This window comes from Leopardus geoffroyi, chromosome A2 (genome assembly GCF_018350155.1).
Source record: "Leopardus geoffroyi isolate Oge1 chromosome A2, O.geoffroyi_Oge1_pat1.0, whole genome shotgun sequence".
Lineage (NCBI taxonomy): Eukaryota > Metazoa > Chordata > Mammalia > Carnivora > Felidae > Leopardus > Leopardus geoffroyi.
The window spans coordinates 161,128,682-161,147,288 of NC_059331.1; the positions used below are offsets into that span (position 1 = coordinate 161,128,682).

The following is an 18,607-nucleotide window of genomic DNA, read 5'->3' on the forward strand; positions in this document are numbered from 1 at the left end:
CTGTAAAGTAATATAAGATATAGTTATGTTTTTTATTTTTGAATTGCAAGGACATGTTTACTCAAAATGACTGAAATTTGCAAAGGCATTAGTACTTTCTAATCAGAGCCAGATTTGTTTTTTTGTTTTTTTTTTTTTTTTTGTTAAACTGAGTCTTGTTTAGCTAAAAACAACTGGAGAATTTCTCACTCCGTTGTTTTTTCCCCATGCAGATACACACAGGGTATAGATTTTAAAAATCTACTCTTCCTAAAAAAATTTTTTAAAAATTAAAAAAATAAATAAAAATCTACTCTTCCTTAAGGAGACTCTTCTTCAGTGAAACACAGCCTCTTCTCCAAACTGTCTTTCAACAGGAAGACTAAAAGGTGATTTTTTTCTTGAAAATTATAATAAGAATAGTATAAATAGTAAAACTAGTATGAATATGAAAAAATAGTAAAACATAATGATGAGATTAGTATAAACACTTCAGCACGGCTTAAGAGCAGAGATTCTGTAGCCAGAATGCCTGGGTTCCACTTGTACTCTGCCTTTCTTTAGGTGAAAAGTCTTAAGAGTAGTGAACTAATCCTTCTGTGCACACGGCAGGGACAGAGCACTGAAGACAAGCCTCGGAGAATAGTTCTCTCTATAGGCCAGGAAAAAAGAGAAATGACAGTTCAGGACACACGGAAGGAGCGGTCAGAATCAGACAAGTGTGAGGACACAAACACAGGGAAGAAGAAGTTTCAGTGAGGAGATGGTCAACAGTGACCAAGTCTACTGAAATCTCAGAGAAGGAGGACTTAGTCAGAAGTTAATGTAGACATCAATGGTATTCTTGAAAACAAGGAAGAAGCGATAACTTTCCGACTTGAGGGGATTCAGGTGTAAGTGCTGACAAAGAGACGTTCCTTTAGGTCTCTACCCCCTCTACCACCCAAGATAGAAGAGATCGGTGCTAATTAACAGACAAAGAGCATGGAGCTAATGGGAACAGAAGAGAAAGAAAATCAAGGAAATAATTATCTTGAAGTATCTGAAGACCAGCATGAAATAACATGACATTGGAAAGGAGCAGTAAAGAAGGACCCTTCTCTCCTCTTCCTGCGAACTCCTACTCATCCTTTAAGACAGCTTTAAGTAACTTCACAGATGTGAGCCACAAGCCTGACTTGATCAGACTGTCCTCAGCCAAGTTGTCCAGTCCCCTACCTAAAGTGTTGGGGTACTTTGTTTATATCTCTTTTTATTTAATAACATTTAGCAAATTATACAGTGTTTTATCTCTCCACATGTCTACCCCATACATTAGACAGCAAATTCCTCAGAGCCAGGATTTGTGATTCATTTTACTTATTTCTAGTACAAGCCATAGCTCTAGAATAGTACCACATTAGTAGATATCAAAAAATAAATAAATAAATAATTAGGAGGAAAGGGAAAAGGACCGATGTAGGGCAGAGTTACATTGAAGGAGGGGAATACAGGTGCCAACACATTTGGATCAGTGTTCATGGTCTCATAATGGGGACACAGTGAAAATGAGAACGATAAGGTTAGAGATGGAAATAGAGGATTAAGTAGATGGAGCAAGAGACAATAGAGCCAATCTCTATAGGATCTAAGCTAATGATCAGTAGGGTTGCTGAGCTCCACTGTAGAGACCTATTAAAATGAGAAAGCATGAGTTTATAGCACGGCTGTTTGGTTTTATATGTTCTTTTCTCCTCCTCCTCATCTTCTGTATCCTAAAAGTAATAATGAAGAAAATACGGGTAGAGCTTCTCCAGACTGAGTCATGAAAAACAGTCAGTTTTATGTTCTCTGGAGTGGGAGTCATAGAATGTCAAGTATGGATATTGACATCACCACAGAATATGGCAGTCATGATGATATAGAGCCAAAGAGTTGTGGTTTTGTGATTAGAATTGCAAACTTTGGATTACTGTTTTCTTTAAAATAGTACCTTTGAGTCAATACAATTAACAATGGAAGGACTTGGGAAGAATCAAACAAAGGGCAGAAATGGGATAGATGTGGGTAAGAGAAAGAATAGAAATGAAAAAAATAAATGCAGATTTTTACTTTATTTCCACAATTTTCTTGAAGGACTTGTCAGGGAAGATAAATATAAGCTATTGATTTATGAACAAGAAATCAAAACTTTTTCCTTTTTCTTCCACCTTCTAATTACCCTTTTCCCCTGAGACTTGGACAGGTAAAAAATCCATTAGAGAATGATAATGAATAACATCTCATACAGAAATTGCACTCATGGAAGGATCATGACATAATATTCGCATGCAGAATATCTGGTTTGAAACCCACTCTCTCTCTATCACCACCATTTGCTATGTGCCAATTATGAGACAATAATTCCTCCGGGATATAATGTAGTTTATTCAGGGCATTCATTCAAGCTTTAAAAAAAATTCAAAGAGACAGAGAACATATGAGGTTAATATTCAAGTGTTAATGAGGACCTAGGTATTGTGAACTTACATTGTGCTAATTAAAAATAATTGCATGGTCTTAGAATTAGGGAGCTCTCACAGGGAAGGTCTCCAGGCCACTGCTGCCTCTCTGGATTTCCAGCTTGGTTGTGCAAAAGTAGTTACCTTAACAGGAATAACAAGATTCTGGGAAAAGTAGGTTCTTCAACCAAATTCACTAGGGCCTTATTGAGAGCAGAAAATCAAATTTATGGTTTCAAATGATAAATATTTTAGTAGATAAATTTATTTTTGAAAGAAACATTAAGATCAAAAGGTGACTTAGTCCCACAGACTATCCTAGTCTGAATGTCACCAATTCACATATGCCCCAAGCCCCTTTCAAGGGCCAAGAACAACCATTTTGTCATTTCTTGGTGCATCCGTATTTTCCATTAAAAGACTTCTTTGTTAATTGAAGGGTGGCATGTCCAGTGAACGAACTTCCCCTTTTTTAGCCTTCCTGGTCCCTACACAAGTATGTAACAAGTATGTGGTCCTTCCACTCTAAGAGAGCAGGAAAGTGAAGACATTCATAAACCATCAATACCCAAAATGTCACATTACAGCATTTACTAGCAAATGAGCTATAAAATTATTTTATGCTTCTTTCTAATTTTATATCAAATCATTAGAAGTGAACTTTTCCCTTTCTGGGCAATCAGGAGAGGACTTATTATGTTCCAAACATAACCTTTATATACATGTTAATTTTTGACTTGTGATTAATTTTCTAACACATTTCATCCTTGACGACTTCTAGAGATCCATATGCTGTAGAAGGTAATAATGGGAAGGATATACGTCATATGCTTACACACCTATCGCAAATTATACGTTGAAAGGGTCAAGGAGAGCCAACATAAGAGAGCCACCATAAGGTCAGAGCACCCAACATAAGACCTTGCACATATGAGCCAAAAATAATTATTTTATCTGAAAGATATTTCTGTCTTAAAGTTATAGTAGTGAAACATGGTGGAGAGTCCTCCTCCACATCATCTATAAATTGGAAACGCTTGCATGTAGGGTGAGGAGAACTTGGCCCAGTCACTTGGCACCTATATGTCTGTATTAGTTTCTCAGGACTGCTGTAACAAAGAGCCACAAACAAGGTGAGTTAACAGCAAATTGTTGCCTCACAGTTTCGGACGATAGAAATCCAAAACCAAGGTATCTGCTGGGTTGATTCCTTCTGAGACCTGTAAGGGAGAATTTGTTCCATATTCCTCTACTAGCTTCTTTCCGGTGACCTCAGACATTCTTTAACTTGTAGTTGGCATTCTTTCTGCATCTTTATATGGTCTTCCCTTGTCTGTATCTGTTTCTGTGTCCAAATGTCTCCCTTTTATAAGTCCAGTTGGGTTAGGCCGGTTGTAATGACCTCATCTCAACTTAACCATCTTCAATACCTATTTCCAAACAAGGTCACCATCACAGGTACTGGAGATTAGAACCTCGACATCTTTTTTGGGAAGGATATGTTTCAATCCATAGCAGTGTCCTTTGTGAATCATCAATGTTCATGTGAAAACTGAAGCCATGATACAGAATCACAGATATGTGCTTTCTTCTCCATTCCCTAGTACCTTAATCTTTTAATCATATGTGTTTGTATGTCTTAATCACTACTTAGTATGGTATCCAAGATCTTTACTGTCATAAATGGAGGATAATATTACATTCTGTGAATAATATTATAGAGCTGTGAAAACAGTTTTTAAAGTGGAAATCTTAATATATTTGATAGAATAAAATATATTTATACATCAAAAATTACATTTTCAAAGCTGTTAGATAAAATAGGGAAGACCAATATCAGAGAACACAGATTTTAGTCTTCATTTATATTACAGCCAATTTAAGTCAATAGAAGAACGCTGACAATAAATGGGCAAAACTCATGGCTGTACACCCCACAAAAGATTTTGAAAACCTCTCCAATATACATTTGAAAATAAAATGTCCAGGGGCGCCTGGGTGGCGCAGTCGGTTAAGCGTCCGACTTCAGCCAGGTCACGATCTTGCGGTCCGTGAGTTCGAGCCCCGCGTCAGGCTCTGGGCTGATGGCTCAGAGCCTGGAGCCTGTTTCCGATTCTGTGTCTCCCTCTCTCTCTGCCCCTCCCCCGTTCATGCTCTGTCTCTCTCTGTCCCAAAAATAAATAAACGTTGAAAAAAAAAAAAAAAAAAAAAGATTTAAAAAAAAAATAAAATGTCCAATTATTAATCAAAAATGCAAATAAAACAGTAATGAAAAGTGATATTTTTCTTTTTGCCAAATAGGAAACTATTGTTTTCTTCTTATTTTAAATCAGTCTAGACAGTGCTGGTAAAGATGCATTTGCAGACAAAGTTGTTGGTTTTATAAAAAAATTCTCCAGAATCTAAAATCGATCATCAGAATTTAGAGCTCACTTCCTGGTGGGAGAGAGGTGGTAACGAGTCCCTGACAGCCGCTAACAGAGCATGGCCATCATGGATTCTGGATGGTGAGCAGTTACCTTATCTTCTCACACCATTGAAGGAAGTCTACACAGAGGCAAGAAGAGGGCCTTGGCTTTCAAAAAGAGAACAAAATACAAGCTCACCAAAATTTGTTGCTGGGGCAAGAAATGAAATGTTATCTTTTTTTGTGTATTATTTTTCAAAATTCATCAAAAAGCGTTGGTTTGAGAATGAGAAATACCCACTTAAAAAAAATGAATCTGTCTCACACATCCTAACAACAACTCCCTCATGAATTTAGCAATCTCTGTCAATGATTATTCTGTTTTTGTGTTCATGTTCAAATTCCTACAATGGTGCGGTCATCACACAATTCCACCAACTAGTTCCTTTCCCTATAATTTGGCTTCCATAAATACCACCGCCCTGAAATATTGGAAGTCCCTCACACAGGCTCACTAAATGTATCGCCTTCTTTCGGTCCGCTTTCTGTTCCCATTTTCTGCAGCAGTTCAGACTCTTGAGAGTTCTTCTCCTCAGATGTAGCTCCTCCTTTATATTCTGTCTACACTCTGACCATTCCTTAATTGTGCTTTATCTGCTGGCACGTTAGGCCTATTGCACATCCTTCCTCTTCAACCCTTTGCTCTTCCCTCTGCCAGAGAGTTGACAATCGTTCAGATGCCTCATGCCGTGGGTGCACACGCGCAGGGGGAGTGTCTCGTGGTCCCTGGTGGGGACTGAGAGGGCAGAGGATGCACATGTTGTTTACCTCAGGGCCATATGGACCTTGAAAGCTCAGTACAACCTTTGACTTTCTTCTTCCATCGTTGTTACTCTCCTTGATACTTTTGTTACTCGGCAACACTGGGAACGCATATGATGCTTAATAAAATTTGTTCATTAAGTAGAGCAGTCATAACATTTTTTTATAGTTGTGATAAGCAGAATAATGCTCCCCACCCCCAGTGGTCCTAATCTGTGGAACCTGTGAATATGTTACCATATGCAGCAAAGGGACGTCATGATTAAGTTAAGGCCTGTTGCATGAGATTATCCTGGATTGTCTGGGTGTGCCTACTGTGATCAGAGGGCTCCTTAAAACAGAGAAAGAGATGTGACAGGGAAAGCAGAGAATCAGAATAATGGAGCATGAGGAGGACTGACTTAGAAGATAGAAAGTTGGGACAATGAGCAGGGGATGTGGGTGGAGTCTAGAAGCTGAAAGAGGTGAGAAAATGGACTCTCCCCTAGACTTTTCAGGAGGAGAACAGCCCCACAGACACCTTGAATTTAGCCTGGGAAATCCATCTCAAACTTCTCCAGAACTGTAAGATAATCAGTTGGTGTTGTTTCAGTCCGTTAATATTTGCTTATTTGTTACAGCAGCCACATGAAACTAATAAAGCCATACTTTGTCATTTTCCATTGTGCCTAGTATGATACCAGACAGACAACATTCATTGTTTAGTAAATGTGTATAATATACTTAGGATTCACCACTTTCTGGAATTTTACATGCTATGAAATCCAATCTAATGTGTTCAATCATAGTATTTCTGAACCTCTGAGATTTATTTACGAATATGTAGACTAATATGAGACCTTTTATTTGGGACTAGAAGTCACAGCAGAGAAAAATTACTTTTCCGATAAATCAATGGACTTGATGAGTCTGTTTATTTCCCCATCGGCCCAATTGCCTCTCTGCTCTTCAGCAGTCTCCTAGCAAAACTCCATCACTGATGATGGCTCACACTCTTTTCTTTCTTCATCGGCTTCTGCCTTAGCCCTCGTGCTCTCTCAGCTCCTCAGGCTTCATGTGCACAAATTGTACAACCCAGCTATGCCTCCACTGGATACCAAGCTAACCGGCTGAGGCATGCAGGGTAAATGCTTTGGTTAGCTCATTCTCTGCATTAAAATGTCAATATACTCAATTCTTTTTAGTTGACAAAGTGTGTGTGATTTCACTTAATCGTTACAATAACAGTGAAGGAGGTATCGTTGCCTTCATTTTACAGCTAAGAAAACTAAAAGTTAAAGGGAGTTTCTATGTAGTAAATGACAGAAAGGAGATTTTTTTTAGGATAATGTTGAATCAACTTTTTTTTTAATATGAAATTTATTGTCAAATTGGTTTCCATACAACACCCAGGGCTCATCCCAACAGGTGCCCTCCTCAACGCCCATCACTCACTTTCCCCTCCCTCCCACCCCCCATCAACCCTCAGTTTATTCTCAGTTTTTATCTCTTCATTCCTCATTCAGTTAAAAAACTAATACACTTTCATTATACCGAGCTGTACTTGCCATCTTACCTCCGTGCCATTATTCTAGATATGTATTTTGCAAGTGTATTTTTAATGATAGTGTAATTAAAACACATTGTAAGTAGTATGGAAAACAGAAAAGTATGAAGTTTTATCTCATCCATAGTCTTATTAATCAAAGATGATCACTGTTACCATGTGGGTGCGTTCATCCAAGTATGTTTCTTTTGACATGTATTTTTATTTAGGGTTTTATTTTTTTTAATTTGAGACACACAGAGAGAGATTGCAAATGGGGTAAAGGGGCAGAAGGAGATAGAGAAAGAAGATCTCAAGTAGGCTCCGTGCTTAGCACGGAGCCCCACACAGGGCTCAATCCCTGAGTCGAAATAAAGAGTCAGACACTCAACTGACTGAGCCACCCAGGCACCCTTATTTTTATTTAGGGGTCTGTATCCCACTCCCTTTTCATTATTTTGAGTGAAGTGAGGTGGCATTCCAGCCTTATTTAAAACTCTACTGTCTTGCCTTTCAGTGTTCTATTTTTTCCCCTTTTATATCTAAATCTAAAAAAGGAATTAGCCTACCCTTCCAGAGTTAACTTTTTTCCAGGATTGGAGCAGGGCCCTTCAACATGCAGTCAGGACCAGCAGTATCAGGCTCACTTGGAAGCTTATTACAACTGCAAATTCTCTGCTGGATCAGAATCTTTGGGGGGAAGCCCAGGAATCCCCATCTTAACAAGCTGTCCAGTTGATTTTTCACACATGATAAAGTTTGGACTGAAGTACTTGGTGTCTATTTGTGTCAATGAGGCAAAAGCAGCCAGAAGGCCAGTTGTAGGTTAAAGTCACGCAGAATAACAGTCACGCTTTGAAGACAAAGAGACAAGCCGCTTGCACACCCAGATTTCCCTCATCTACAATCCTTCAGAATTGGCTCTTAGTCAGTTCCTCACATTAAGGTCTGTAGCCCTCTTTAGAGTGCTTAGATGCTTTCTTAGACGTGCAGGAGTTACCTGCGCTTACCATCAGATCATGCTTTCGTTAGTTCTGATGGCTTTTCTTAAACATCTACCATGTTAGATTGCATGGAGTAGGAAAGAGAAATGTATCTTCTAGACCCTCCCCGCAAGATAATTCACAGTCTTATTAGGAAATAAAATGGTTGTATATGCAATTCCATTACCAACAGTCAATCAAGTCCTAAATGGACTCTAATCAGGTATTACAGGATGTGAGATGAGCAACGGATGCCCCAGATTGTACAGAAAGATGGGTATATTGACCGGACCGTTGACTAGGGAGGCCCTCCTTAAGAAAGGAGGACTGTGAGTAGGACCTAATTAATAAGTAGTATATTAATCATAAAAATTCCACCTCTTAAATGTTGACCATGGGCCAGATAGAAAGGTGAAGCAGTTGGTGTTGTCATATCCTCCAGCTCTTGTCACTGTATTGCAATGTACCTGATCCCTCTTCTCCAGACAAGGCTAAGTGAGATCAAGCGCTTTACCTGTGTTCTATACATAGTGCTTTGCAGAGTCAGTTCAACCCAAGTCTGTTTGATTGCAAAGTCCTGTTTCTTCTCACTTCTGCATTAATTGTTAACTCTGGTAGAGAAGGTTGGTAGACTGAGAAAGAGGCTTGTAGTGTATTGCAGATAAAGGTAACCCCAGAAAGGGTGAGCAAGATCCTGTGTCAAATTTGCCTGACCAGTGTGCGAGGTTTACACTGGCAGATCACCAAAACCAGGAGACCGCTCTTAGGCTTGTCAAAGGTCTTGTAGGCATAGATAGCGATCTGGGATGTAATATCACAGAGACTGAAAAATCATTACATATTTTTTTAACATAATGAAAGTATGTCTTAGGACCAGACTAACACTGGGTAAAAAGAATAATTTGTTGGGAAAGTGAAGAGATGTTTGGGTAAGACGACCAATTAATAGTGTGATTATTGTAAACAGATACCACACGATAAGGAAAATGGGGTGTTTACCAGGAGAAAAGAGAGTGACTCGTGATTAAATATTAAAAAAAAGTAACATGAAAGCTTTTAATGGCAGATTGGCCAAAGGGTGTAAAGGGAGAACTTTAGAATTCTAACCTGACATTCTGGATCATTTTGAGCTACCCACAAAAATTGTAATTATCTGGAGAGAGGTTACAAAAAAATAGGCGCCGGTTAGAAATGGTGCGTTTAGGTCATTCTGAACTCTTTTTCTTCCTAACTCCCTACACCCACCTGGTCTCCGTCTCCAGTTGATTTTAAAAACATGTGAGTCAGTGCCATATACTTTATCCATCCTCGCACTTTCTTATGGAAACAGTCATCCTTCCCCTGGCCTATGGCAGTGACAGCCTCTGTGAGCTCATGAATTTCTGAATCACTTCCCTAAAATCTATTGTTTTGCTACAGGAGTTTTCTCTCTAAAACCTACATCTAATTATAGCATCTTCCTGCTGAAGGGTTTAAAAACTCTTCCTCGCTGCCCTTTATTGCAATATGTTAGTTGGCATGGCGTTCAGAATTAGAGCAACCATAGTTTATTATCCAAATAAGAGACTTGGGAGACTGAAATTGGGCATATTAATCATCACACTGGGACAAAAGGCGTGTGAGCCCTGCATAACTTTCCATCTTCACCCCTTCCAGTGGCACCTTAATGCGTGAGTAATACCACAATAATTAGTGAACAGACCCTACTCCAAAGGCTCTTTATCTGTATTGCTTACAGTTGTATTTGTGTTGCCTAATCCCTGCTCAGCACATCATAGGTACTCAATAATCTGCAGGAAGAATGGAAGGAGGAAAGGAGGGTTAAGTAAAACAAAGCATTTGAGAATTGTTTTAGTCTGGTGTGTGGTTGTTGACGTGAAATAGAATCGGAGGCCTAACATCTTGGCAAGGAAACTACAGGCAGCCAAAGGGAGGCACGGAGAACATGGAAGAGGAGAGGAAAGTGAAAAAGGGAGGTCCTGGAATCAGACCCGTCGTTGAAGAATGACAGATCCCAGCCATGTGAATTCCAGTGCACTTTCCCAAAAGACTGTACTATGTGTGCATCTGATGATAGCTCTTTACCAGAAGGAGTTCTTAGTTTTGGAAAGACCTCTTTCAATCGCTTCTCGGCCTTTTGGCCAAGAGCAAGTGTGGAAAGACATCTTTCAAAGTCATCATAAATGTCAGTGTGGAGCTGTCTTAAAAAGTCTTCCCAATGGTATTCCAGAAGTTGTAACTACAAAGGGGGCATGTAAACGCCCATTTTGTATTCTAAAAACAGATGCAGTCTCTGTGAGAAAAGAAAATGTGTTGGGAGCATGGGAACAAAAGGGAAAACAATGAAAAGGAACCTGTAATTTAATTACATTGATGTCAGCTTTCCACAAAAACTAGATGTGATGTAATTAATACACCTATAATAAAATGAAGCAGGGATGTGTCTTTCCTTTTTTCTTAAATGAAGGAAGATTAGAAATCCCATGCTGTTTGAGGAAAATTTATGCTATCTATGCAAAAAAAAAAGTGTGTGTGTGTGTGTGTGTGTGTGTGTGTGTGTGTGTGTGAGAGAGAGAGAGGGGGGGGGGGGATTTTTCCTTTAGCCCAACAAAACAACCAATATTTATGGCCTTTCAAAATAAAGCCCCCTACAGTAAGGATATGACATATATAAATAACTACAGATTAAATATTTTTTCAACGATCATGAGCCCTAATGCAACATTACATTTATTTAACAATTTATTGTTTGGTTTATATTTTTTTCCAACTATAAAGCCATAGCAGGAACTCGCTATCTTTGTTAGGTCAAAAAGGCTTATAGAGTAAGAACCAAATCATGAATTTAAGTGTAGAGAAAAAGAATGCCACTCCCAACAGGAGGGTATACTGCTCGCTAGTGGCTGGCCAGTATTGGATGTGGCTGGGGCACCTATCTGGGGAGCCATTTGCGCTGCACCTTTCTCATGTAGGCTATTCTGTTCCAGCGATCTATGAGCCTTCCTGTGAAGCATACAAACACCTGGGCCAGACATCAAATTACTACTGGATAGATCCTGATGGCAGTGGACCGCTGGGGCCTCTGAAAGTCTACTGCAACATGACAGGTAACAGTGCCATATTTATGTTTCACAAACATTCCTTTTCTACGTGTTGAGCATGGACAGTACTACCCAGGTATATTTCTTCTGGGCCACATTCTTATCTCAGCATGTAATAAGCTATGTATTGTTGGATTTGTTCCATAAAACGGTGAAATGTATTTCTACAATAAAATCTTCTAACCTGTTTTTTTTTTTTTAAGTCCACCTTCTGACTTGAGCAGGACATAATTTTAAAATATCAGAATGTAGGGGAAAAACCCAGAAAGTGAAATTGAAGGTTGAAGTCCATAGAAAGGACTGACCCATGAAGCAGCCTCTACGAGTAACGTGGACTGCTTGATTGTCCATACTGCCCATGGGAGGGGAAGCTTATGGACCATTCCAGAGCTTCCCTGGGCCCCCCAGTTACAGAAGGAGACTTTCTGGGTACTGAAATCCTATTCTGGCATCACCTGCACCTTTCACAAAATGTATCTGGAGTTTTCTACATCAGAAGAGAACCTAGTTTTTCTTTACTTCCATATTAAATTTCAGGGTTATGAAATGAAATTGTGGGGTTCTTGTAAACACCCACAATGTGTAAGATATACAGATGTCTAAGAACAGATTTTCCATCAGATACTTAGTAATGTCTTACCCTCCAAAGTAGAAAAGTGTGGGGCATGTACTATTCACTGGCTCCAGGAGAGGATCAGCATTTGATGGAAACTGCTGAGGCATTTGATTATAACAGTAACGATGATTATATGATGCTATTTATGATGATTAGTACATGATCTGTCTACTGTGTGTCAGATACCATGATGAATTCTTTACTTACACTACCTGGTTTACATCCTGGCTCCATCGATCTTGGGCACATTATTTATTAAGTTTAATAACTCAATAAGCCTCAGTATGTTTGTCTGTAAAATGGGTTATTAGTAATATCTATATCTACTTCATAACATTATTACATAAGTTAAAGAAGATAATGTACATACGGTTCTTCACATATTATCTGACACATGGTAGACTTTCAGTAAATGTTACCCATGAGCAAGGTATTATTATTTTTTGAAGGATTAGAGAGTTAAATATCTTGTTTATATTATTCAGACAAGATTAAATACAAATCTGTTTGAGGCCAATGGTTCTTAAATCTGGCAGTGCTTTAGAATCACGGGTTTCTTGTTCTTGTCTTTGTTTTCCATACTTACTGGCTCAACCTCTGGAGACTTTGACTGAGTAGTTTGTTGGTTCGCAACCCTCCAGGGAACTTTTCTGGTGTAATCTGAAACCGGAGGGCAGGGAGAGAGGCAGGTCACTCCAGGTTGGCAGGTGGCAGTTTTAAGAAGCACAAGGATGGCAGCAAATTCTTAGAAGTTTCCAAAGAGGCCTTAACTGGGTCCAGTCACATGTACCATACAGGTGTTCTCAGCATCGCATCACCATCTCAACTCTGTTCTTGGAGCAACCTCTAGGAGAGGAAAAGGCTAGTGGAACCCACATTCCAAGGACAGGAGAAGTTGACATTTGGAAGTGAGAAGCCTCGGAGTGCTTGGGTTCAGCTTACGGACAATCAGTAGTCACAACTTGTCGATGACATTCCCCAACATAGGTGCGAAATGGAAATAGGATTGTGCCACTCAAAGGGAGAACCCCGAACAGCGTTGAGGGGAAGCAAACCCCGTGGAGGACTCCCCGCAATATCAGGAAGCCAGGCATGGCCCAGAACAGAAGGAGAATGATAAAGACAGGAATATAGTATGTAGAGAAAATGGCAAAATGGTAGCTGTCCTCCCAAAATTCTCTTTCCATGCCAAGAACTCTAAACATATCCCAGAGAAGAAACCCACGTACCAGAAAGCTTGACGTAAGAGCATATTGATGGTTGTACTTGTCAGTGTACTCAAGTCCTTTCTTGTTTACCTTCATTTTAATCTTACTTGAACTCAAATATAATCGATGAGAACTGGATTTAATCTGTAAGAATCCTGATTTTTATTTCTTCTAATATATACAAAATATGATTATAGTTTAATCCAATACTCTAAACACATCCGGACAATAAAGAGTACAGTACCACCTTATACAGTAAGAATATGCTTCTTTTTTTTTTTTCTTTTTTTTTTTCAACGTTTATTTATTTTTGGGACAGAGAGAGACGGAGCATGAGAGGGGGAGGGGCAGAGAGAGAGGGAGACACAGAATCGGTAACAGGCTCCAGGCTCTGAGCCATCAGCCCAGAGCCCGACGCGGGGCTCGAACTCACGGACCGCGAGATCGTGACCTGGCTGAAGTCGGACGCTTAACCGACTGCGCCACCCAGGCGCCCCAGAATATGCTTCTTGTATCGTTCAAGATAGTTATGAACACCAGCGTGTCAGGGACCATTGAAGGCCAGCTGGCATTCTTGGCCTTTTGCCACCCATTAACCCTTTCTTCATCTGGAAAGAACATGAACTTGACATTATTAGGACAGCATGGTACTACACAGGTTGGTTTGGGCTGTTGCATTTCCAAGAAATATTATGTTGAAGAGGAGGAGGGAATGACAGCATGAATAATCCTAGAAGTCTTGATATATCTATCGCTCTGTATCCGGAGAAAGTGAATATGCACCTTACTTTGGAACACTTGTGTGAAAGAGTAGAGCTGTCCTACTTCTCAGCGACCCAAGCATAATGGGGTGTTACCACTGTTGAATATATCACATATTTTAAAAATGGGAGCAAAATATCTTCTCTGGGAAAGAAACAATGTCTTGGCAGGGATCATCCTTTTTTTTCTTTCTTTCTATGGCTGGGGTGGGATGGGGGAGAGCTTTTCACTTGCACAGAGATGTGAAAAATTTAAGGAAAGGGACCTTGCCGACCAATAATATCTGATGTAGATTTGGTGGAAAATAAAGACACTGTTGAAAATTACTTCTGATTTAGATCTGTTCTTTGGAATCCTAAACTGTCAATTCAATTACTAATTTAAAAGAAAGGACAAAGGAAACAAAAACACAATTAATTTAGGTCCTGACAGAAAAAAGGAAGTCTCCCTTGATTTTGGGACAAGGAGTTCCTCCAAACAATCATTATTACCACACTTCTGTCAACATATGTCTCCACATTGTATTTGTTTGTTTAACATTATCAAATAAATACTGTATTCCTTATCCTCATTATGTTTCATATTGAATCATAGGGGAGGACTTGAAGTGTGTCCCTTTTAGAAAATGTTATTGTTCGATTCAGTCCACAATTTCAACCTGCTGATATCTTTTGGTCACCTAAGCTCACTGTTTCTGTTATATTCTCAATTTCTTCTTTACAATACCTCTGGAAAATCATCCTTATTTCCATCCCCAATTCCTAATAATAGTTTCTTTAAAAACTAAACATGCAACTACTACCTGACCCTGCAGTTGCATTCCTGGACATGTACCCCAGGGGAATAAGGACATGTGCACATGGAAACCTATATGCAGCTTATCACAGCAGACTTAGTGGTAATAGCCAGAAACTGGAAAGAACCAAGATACCCTTCAACAGGTGAAAGGCCAGACAGACTTGGTACATCCATACCGTGGGATACTCTTCAGCATTAAAAAAAAAAAAAAAAAAAAAAAAAAACTCTTGATCCAATGCAAGAAAAATAAATCTCCAGTGAATTATGCTGAGTGAAAAAAAAAAATCCAGTCTCAAAACATTGAATACTATCTGATTTCATTTATAGAACATTCTTGAAATGACAAAATTTTGGAAATGGAGAACAGCTTAATGGCTGCTGGGGAGTTAAGGAGGGATAGGTGGGAATACAGAAGGTGTGGTTATAGAAGAGAAACATGAGGGACTCTTGTCCTGATGGAAATGTTTAGTATCCTGACTGTACTGTGAATATCCTGGTTGTGATGCTGTACTGTAGTTTTATAAGGTGGCACCACTGGGTCAAGTGAATGAAGGGTACAAGAGACCTCTCTTATTTATCACAACTGCGTATGGATCTATATTACTCAAGGAAGAATTTTAATTAAAAATATATAATACACACCAAAAAAATCCCAAAGACTGTGAATATTTTCACAGTCTTTATGGAAAAACAGTAAGAGTGTTTGAGGATACCTCTACAATCCTTTTTCCAGGCTTTTTTTTTTTAATTTATATATCCACTATGCATCAGGAATTGTGCCATGTGAGATAAGTGGATAACCAAATGCCTTCACAACTAATAATAAAACACATTTAAAAAGCAAACAAATAGGGGCACCTGGGTGGCTCAGTCGGTGAAGCGTCCAACTTCAGCTCAGGTCATGATCTCATGCTTTGTGGGTTCGAATGTGGCCTCATGGCAGCTCACAGCCTGGAGCCTGCTTCAGATTCTGTGTCTCCTCTCTCTCTGCTCCTCCCCCCACTCACACTCTGCCTCTCTCTCTCTCTCTCTCTCTCTCTCTCTCTCTCTCTCTCAAAAATACATAAACGTTAAAAAAGGCAAACAAATAAGTAATTTTTCTATCAAGAAAAGTAATGGAATTCTGAGGACATATTTACTTTGGATACTGGATTTTAGATAATGCCTTTCTTGGGAAGCAACTTTTTAGCCAAAATCTAAAGTATGAAAAGAGACAAAGCACTCAGGAAGGTGAGGGGAGGAAATGAGCCCTGTAAATTAACTCTGCAAGGCATGAAAGAGATTGTTTCCTTCCAAGAACCTGAGACCCGAGTGGCCAGAGTCTGGAGCATAGAGAGCCTCGGAGAGGGGCTCAAAGTGAAGTTCCCAGATAGGCAGGGCCAAAGCAGACCAGGCAGTAAGGGTGGGGGTACATAGAAAAGCTTTCTTTTTATGTTTTCAATTATTTTTCAGCACAGGGGGTGGGACTCCATGGAAAGGTTTTAAGCAGGAGAAGGAGAGGGTCTTGTTTAAAATTACCATTGGGGGTGCCATGAGTCGCAGAGTAGAAACACTGAGACTGGTTCTGGAGTTTTTGTGAAAGTCCAAGGAAGCATCATCTCCTTCTTGAACTAGAGTGGTCACAGTTTAAGTGAGGAGAAAGAGATGAATTTTAGATCTATTCTGAAGGTAGACTTGTCAGGATGGATGACAGATTGGGTGAGCATAGCTAAAGACAGTTATCAAGAATAACTCCCGAATATGTGGACTGAATGACTAGGTGAATTACAGTGCCATTGGGAGATGTGGACAATTAAGGGAAGAACAGATTTAGAGAAAATTCAAGAAGTCAGTTTTGGCATAGTTAAATGTGAGGTGCTGTATACCATCTAACTTGAGAATCAAATTTTGCAGTTACAGTAAGACCTTACAAAGGATATTTGGGTTAGGTATAAATGTGCTAATTGTTAGCATATGAATATATGAGAAGTAATATCACTTAGGGCTTGATGTAAACAGGGAAAAGGCATCTTGGGAATGAGCTCTCAGGAACTCAGCAGAGATCAGTTTTCTGATGATTAAATAACAGGTAGGCGTCTAGGAGAATGTAATTGAGAGTAAGTGGGGAAAGAGCATCTAAGAGCATTTTGGGGAAAAATGGGTCATCCCTGTGGATGTTGAAGTGACTTCTTGGGTCTTAGAGAATGAAAACAAGTTTTGAGGATGGAGAGTGACTGAATCAATGAAAATGTCTATCATGAACAAGGCAATGCACCTGAGTATAACAAGTAATGGCAAGCAGGAGGCAGGGAATGTGGTATGGCTGGAAGTGACCAACCTCCAAAGGTCTGCATGGACAACTCTAGGAAACCCTAAAATCAGCAGTTACCCTAGACTCAGGGACCAGCAAAATCTCCCACAAAACAGTGGACTCATGAGCTGAGTCTTAAAGAACAAGTGGGTGTTGTGGGGCCTGGAAAAGTAGCGGAGGGGGTGGGAAAAATTGATCAACTCATACAGTGCTTTGTACGGCATGCAAAAGCAGTTGAAATTTGGTCCTGAGGGAAAAGCAAGCATTTGATAATACTATATATTTTTTTTTTTGAGAGAGAGAGCGTGCAAGTGAGCAAGGGGCAGAGAGAGAGAGAGAGAGAAAAGCACGGCTCACCTGGGGTTCCTGTTTTTCACAGAAGCAGGGCTCGTGCTCACCCGATGTGGGACTCAAACTCACCGACTGTGAGATCATGACCTGAGCTGAAGTCAGATGCATAATGACCGAGCCACCCAGTTGCCAAAGCATGACCTTGAGTAGAATTCTCCAAAGGAGACCTAGACAAAGAACAGGGAGACAAGTTAGAAAACCCCTGTTGTAATCCAGGAGTTGAAACTGAGATTTAAGGTGGTGACAGTCAGGTTAAGGAGGGGATTGACTTCATGGATATTTAGGAAGTCGAGCTGGCCAGACTGTGGCTGGTGTGATAAGAGTTGAAAACGATGCCCAGGTTTCTGCCTTGGCTAATTGCATGAAGTGGAACAAAGAAAGCCAGGGCCACATTAGGAAAGGGGCGTGCCTGGTACAGCTGTGCCATAGGCAGGTACCACTCTACAAATGCCCTGTAGGACTTTGAGCACTATCTCAGTTTCTGGTTTCCTTGTAAGTGAAATGTAGGGACTGAAGTGAGAGGATCTCTACACTGACTTCCATTAAAAAAAAGAGAGAGAGAGAGGGAGAAAGAGAGGATAAGAAAAAAAGAAAAATTCTATTATGGAACATGAAAGAAAAATGTCACTCTTTGCAGTCAAATAACCTAGAGACAGAATCCTCTTATCTCAAATAAGCTTGAATTTACTCGTTTCCTGCCCAAGTCTGACATAAATTGGCACTCCTCATTTTCTATCATGAGGCAGGTCTCCTACTATGCAATTCTTCTTTTGACTATTTGCAGTTCAGGGCTACATGGCTTGGAAATTAGGGGGTACCCTAAATGACAGAGCACTTCAAGTACTGTGGAGTTGGTATTGAGGAGAAAATGTATCCATTGAAGTCTTTTGTGGAAGAAGACATCGTTCTACGCAAGCCAAAGCCTGGTTTTCTTGTTTGGATCTTAGGGCGTATTATACAACGTAGGCACGGTCACCCTTGCCAGGAGGTGACCCTCTTTCTCCACTCTGACCCTCTCTCTGAGAATTTGCTGTTGTAAATATGACTTTTCATGAACATAAACTATCATATATTTTGAGTATTTACCTCTGTTATCCGTGCAGTTTTTTTTTAACATTTAAGCTCCTAGTTCTATTTTCTTAAGATGTTTACCAACATCTCTTCCTAGAAACCTTGAACTTTTATATTTGAAGCTTCATTTGCTTCTTTCTGCCCGCTGATTAATAACAATTGTATATAAAGCTAGATCCAGCCATTATCCTCAGTAAGTAAGAAACTTACTCCT

The 18,607-nt window shown here is 39.7% G+C and overlaps 1 protein-coding gene across 1 annotated transcript in view; it reads left to right on the forward strand.

Moving 5' to 3' along the window:
• The window catches only part of CNTNAP2 (contactin associated protein 2), a 1,977,252-nt gene that overhangs the window by 1,246,871 nt on the left and 711,774 nt on the right, over positions 1-18,607 (forward strand). The window contains exon 12 of the mRNA XM_045496029.1: positions 11,184-11,303. Within this exon, the coding sequence (XP_045351985.1) occupies positions 11,184-11,303 (120 nt within the window). The remainder of the gene's footprint in view (positions 1-11,183; positions 11,304-18,607) is intronic.